The 4,800-nt window shown below is 54.1% G+C and overlaps 1 protein-coding gene across 1 annotated transcript; it reads right to left on the reverse strand.

Moving 5' to 3' along the window:
* Positions 1-2,027: 2,027 nt before the first annotated feature.
* HOXC11 (homeobox C11) lies at positions 2,028-4,567 on the reverse strand. The gene is made up of 2 exons (XM_006904506.2): positions 3,781-4,567; positions 2,028-2,504 (listed from the first exon to the last, which is right to left on the reverse strand). The coding sequence occupies exons 1-2, from the start codon at positions 4,460-4,462 to the stop codon at positions 2,272-2,274; spliced, it is 915 nt and encodes a 304-aa protein (XP_006904568.1). The 5' UTR covers positions 4,463-4,567; the 3' UTR covers positions 2,028-2,271.
* Positions 4,568-4,800: the final 233 nt, after the last annotated feature.

Raw genomic sequence — 4,800 nt, forward strand, 5'->3', positions numbered from 1 at the left:
GACACAAGTCCTAGATGTGCATGTGGTCAGTTTTACTCCATACTATAGGAAAAGTGTACAAATAATATTCCTTCTCATGTGCACCCATAGGCACACCGACTTAAATGAAAATATTTGTGTGTGCGCACATGGAGGAACTGTGGGGCTGCATATACAGTCTAGTTTGCAAATATTGTCTCAAAACCACATTTACAAATTAGAGATTCAGATACCTAAACTGCAGAGATCCCTGTTATCAAAAATAATGACGGAGCGTAGATGTAATAGTCCATAGTCCTGGAGCTTTTATCTTTCGTTCAACAAAATTGTATTGGCAAAAATATTTTCTTTGAATTACGTAAGAACAGTTCCGAAGAGATAAGAAAAATCTCTGGTCCCAAATAATGAATTTAGATCAGAGACTGCTGGAGTGCCCTCACTGAAAGCATAGAAAAGACTATGGTTATCTTTATGCAGAAGAAACATGCAGCAAATATAGATGAATGTGGTGACTGTCCCCACAGGTCACCTCCTTCCCCAGCGCCCCAGCCCATGCCAACCTCTTAGAAAACAAATCTTTGGGGCTTTCTCCTCTGCGATACCTTGTGTGTAAACATCAGGGTGGCCCCAGCCTAACATCTTGTCATGTCTGAAGGAGCCTGGCCATTTGTGCATGAGGGGAAGGGGCCCAGCCCCACCTTCCCACCCCTCAGAGCGGCCAAGGTGAGGAAAGGGAGGGGGCTGGTTTCTCCTCCTCTCTCCTCCTTCCTTCAAAACTGTATATTAAAATTCCAATACAGTCTTCTCATGGGTGGGGGGGAGTCCTACCCTCATCCCTACACATTTAACTGCGACAGACGGAGACATCTGGCAGGAGGGTGGTGGAGCCAAGAAAATTCCTATAAATTTAAATTCGATGATGGTTACAATTAACTCCACAACAAACATGTACTTAAACGGAAAGCATTGCTGGGTGTTTGGACTCAGCTCGGGCTGCACGTGAGAAAGGAAATCTTTAAGAGGAGCAATAGAATGTCCTCAGCTTGAGAGCAAGAGGAAGCTACCGCCACACTCTTGCTCCTGCCAGAGGAGAGGGGGTGCAGGCCCACCAGCTCTGGCCTACGTCACCTTCACACCACCGCCAGGACTCTGCCTGCCTGCCTCCTCCTCCACCTTGGGAATATTGAGGGTTTTAAAAGGAGAGGGACTAATAAAAGGGTCAAATAAAATCATAATATTGAACAGAATGAAATATCTTTATTTGCCACCAAAAAAAAAAAAAAGAAAGAAAGAAAAAGAAGAAGAAGAAGAGTTCACAGCAATCCTTCTGGGACAGGAACAGGATGGGGGGTTGCACACATACACACACTCACGCACATGGAGAGAGATGAGTGATTCGAATCTCATTCCAGGCAAGTCCTCCCCCCATCCCCTCTGGGTAGAAAGAAATGCTTGTGAAATTTATTTACAAAAATTCAGGCCTCAGCATGGGGGAGGCACCCAATCCCATCTCCCTACTGCCTCATACACCCCAACTTTTTAATTTTTTTTCCTTAAAAAAAAAAGTGATAACAACTGCATAGACTATAGCTATAAATGTTTGGAGTAGGGCATGACTCGGAAAAAGGTTAGGAAACCTCAATGCACCAGTTAAGAAATTTCAAAGGAGGGCTCTACACAGTCAAGGGAGAACGGCTTGGCTCGGGGCGGGGCCTGGGCGCAGACGGAGGTAGGACACGGACTTTGCACACCTAACACCAGGATGAAGATACAGAAATTTCACAGCAAGGCAGGATCACATTTAGCTGCGCCCCTAGCAATGGGGCAGGTAGGGTAGGGGAGAAGCGCCCGAGATGTCTCCCCTGGCAGACACGGTGTCTTCTAAGACCTTTTCACTTGGGCAAGGGAAAGCTTTTCGTTCAAGGATTGTTCTGCTTGGGAACCACAACTCTCGCCCCTCCCCCACCGGATCAGAGCAGCAAGACATTGTCGCGAGGTGTGTTTTCTTTTAAATAAAGAGTCTTGGCCTCGGCGCCAACGGAGTCCATTCGCAGTGGGCCAGACACTTCCCTTCACCTCCCCCGTTCCAGGCCCGGTGCCTGTCCCACGCGAGAGTCAGACCGAAGTAGAAGGAGGTTCCAGAAAGAATTGCGGGCAACGGCAGTGGGGGCCAGCCCTGGCCACAGTACAGTTTTCCACCCGCGGAAAGAAGGCGAGTTAGAAAATAAAAAATAAAAATAAAATAAAATAATTTCTTCCTTTCTCCCTCCCTCCAAAGGGCCCTGTATGCGGTTACAGCAGAGGATTTCCCGAGAAATACTGCAGCCGGTCTCTGCTTAGTTTTTTTTCTTTCATTCTTCTGTTCTGAAACCAAATTTTCACTTGTCGGTCTGTCAGGTTCAGCATCCGGGACAGCTGCAGCCGCTTCTCTTTGTTGATATACACGTTGAAGAAAAACTCTCTCTCCAGTTCCCGAATCTGGAATTTCGAATAAGGACAGCGCTTCTTGCGGGTGCGGGGGGCGTCTGGAGGGAAGGGGGGCAAGTGCGAGGAGAAGGGGAGAGAGACACGTGAGACCCGGGCGACCCCTACCCGCTGAGCGCTCAGCGGCCCTTCTCCCAGCCCCGCCGCCAGGCAGCCCTCCCACCAGGCCAGGCGGCATCTCCTGACGCGCCGAAGCGCTGTGGCCAGCCACGAACCCCTTGCCAGATCTAGCTCGTCCCAATCTCAGGCCACTCAGGACAACCTGCCCCCCGCACCCACCCACGCACACTCAGGCGAGAGCCCTGGCTGCCCGAGTCTGGGAGAGAAGTAAGTCAGCGGGGCCAAGCGCGTCCCTGGCCCCGACACCCCCGCGCCTGCTCAGCCAAGAGCCTCTGCCCTTCCCCCAAGCCCTCCTAGTGGCTCTGGAAACCCACCGCCCCCTGCCCCAGAAATCGGGGGTAACCGCGGAGAACAAGCGCGCAGAACTGAGAGCGGGCAACAGCACTGGGGAGGTGGGGAGGAAGCGAGTGAGCAGGCACCAAAGACATCCGAGAGCCGCTTCCGGGGGCCCTGGCGCCCCGGGACGCCCGGCGGGCCGCGCTTTCCCTCCACCCGGCTAGGCCCGCGATGAGGCCGCGGAGCGCAGAGAAACGCGGAGACCCCGGCCTGGCGCAGAGTGGCACCCGGAGCCTCCTCTCCTCAAACTTCCGTCGCCGCTAACCCCGGGTAGCTCCGGGTTCTGCTCAAGGAACCGCGAACATATAATTTGAACATTTCAAAAATAGTTTTTAAAAGAAGCAGAGTAGCCCTGGCCGGCCTCTCCGGTCTCAGGCTCTGCTCCATTGCCTCTCTCCCCCACCACTCCCCCTCTCTGAGTTTCTCCCTGTCTTTCCCTCGCCCTCCCTTTTTCCCCCCTCCACCCCTCCCTCCTCCCACCCCCCTGGCAGTTCGGTTCCTCATCCTTCCTTAAATGCTCCTCTAAGTTCACGATCAAAGTTAATATCGCCCGCGATGGTGGCGCTTTTAAAAATTTCACAGACAGAGGGAGATAACGGGGAGGGGGGTTCACCCGGCTTTTCCAAAGAGCTCTTTTCCCTCCCTCCCCACCCCTTCTCCATCGTAAAAAGTCGAGTCGTTGGAAGAGAGGGCTTTGTAGGTTATAATAAAATCCTTTGAATGCTTATAAAACTCCACATAAAATCGGAGTGACCCAAAACACGAGGCCATCCCTGTTCTCCTTGCCTCCCCCCTGTTCCCACCCTCCCTTTCTCGTTCCCTCCCTCGCTGCCCGCCTGTTCCCCCGCCGCTGCTACCTACTGGGGGCGGCTCCCTTGGTCGGCTCCTTGGCCGCCGAATGGGCTGAACCGGACGAGCTGGGATTCGTGTTTTCCTCCTCGGCCTCGGCCTCGGCACCCGCCTCACCCCGGGACGCTAGTCCCGAGGCCGGGGGCACCTCGGGCTCCCCCTTGGCCTCACCCTTGCCTGGGCAGGGGGGCTCGGCAGGCGCGTCGCCACCACCACAGTAGGCGTTGTCGAAGAAGCGGTCGAAGGCTTGAGGCAGGACGCTGTTCTTGTTGACTGAGGAGTAGAAGCTGGCGGGGGCTGCGTGCGGGGCGCTGGGGTGGTGGTGACCGCCGTATGAGCCTTCGTTTTTCATGAGGATCTCCGTGACGGTGGAAGGAGGCAGGCACTCCCGGTGCATAAGCTCGTCGGCCGCCGCATAGCAGGAGGAGTAGCTGTTCCGGTGGTGCCACTTGCCGGATGGCTCCAGGCCGTAGGACACCTCCCGGACCGGGGGCACTTGGGCCGAGTAGGGATAGGAGATCTGACGAGAGGGGGCCTGGGGCAGGAAGGAGGAGACCGTGGAGAACTCAGGCACGTAGTAAGTGCAACTGGGCAGATAGAGGTTGGAGGCGCAGCTCCCTCGCTCGCCGAAATCAGCGCCCCTCTCCTTGCGCGACGGCGAGCAGAAGTTGCCCAGGTTGACCGAGTTAAACATCGTTCTCTTCTCCTGCCGGCTCCAGATGGAGGTTTTGGACCCAGTCTAGCGAGGGGGGAAAATTTGGGAAGGCGAGATGACGCGTTATCCGTCTTAGTCTCTCTCCCCGAGCACGTGATCCAAAGTAGATATTGTCATATATCAGTTCGGAGCACTTCGCGGACGTAGGAGGGGTTCTCTCTTAGGTAAGATGGGGACGTTCAAGCGATTGGTTTGCAAACACCGCAGAAACATTATGAAAATCAATTGCAGATTTGTATTCGTTTTTCTCTCGTCACTCCCCTCCTCTCCATTCCACAGAGTGAGCAAAGGAGGAGAGAGGGTTGGGGTGGGGTGGG

This window comes from Pteropus alecto, unplaced genomic scaffold (assembly GCF_000325575.1).
Source record: "Pteropus alecto unplaced genomic scaffold, ASM32557v1 scaffold220, whole genome shotgun sequence".
In the NCBI taxonomy this organism is placed as follows: Eukaryota; Metazoa; Chordata; class Mammalia; order Chiroptera; family Pteropodidae; genus Pteropus; species Pteropus alecto.

What these genes read in the sequence shown, in the direction of transcription:
- HOXC11 (XM_006904506.2), bottom strand. Translation starts at nt 4,462, where the DNA reads ATGTTTAACTCGGTCAACCTGGGCAACTTCTGCTCGCCGTCGCGCAAG. An exon ending in GACCAAGGGAGCCGCCCCCA is followed by an intron (nt 2,505 to 3,780) that starts GTAGGTAGCAGC and finishes CCTTCCCTCCAG; the next exon opens with ACGCCCCCCGCACCCGCAAG.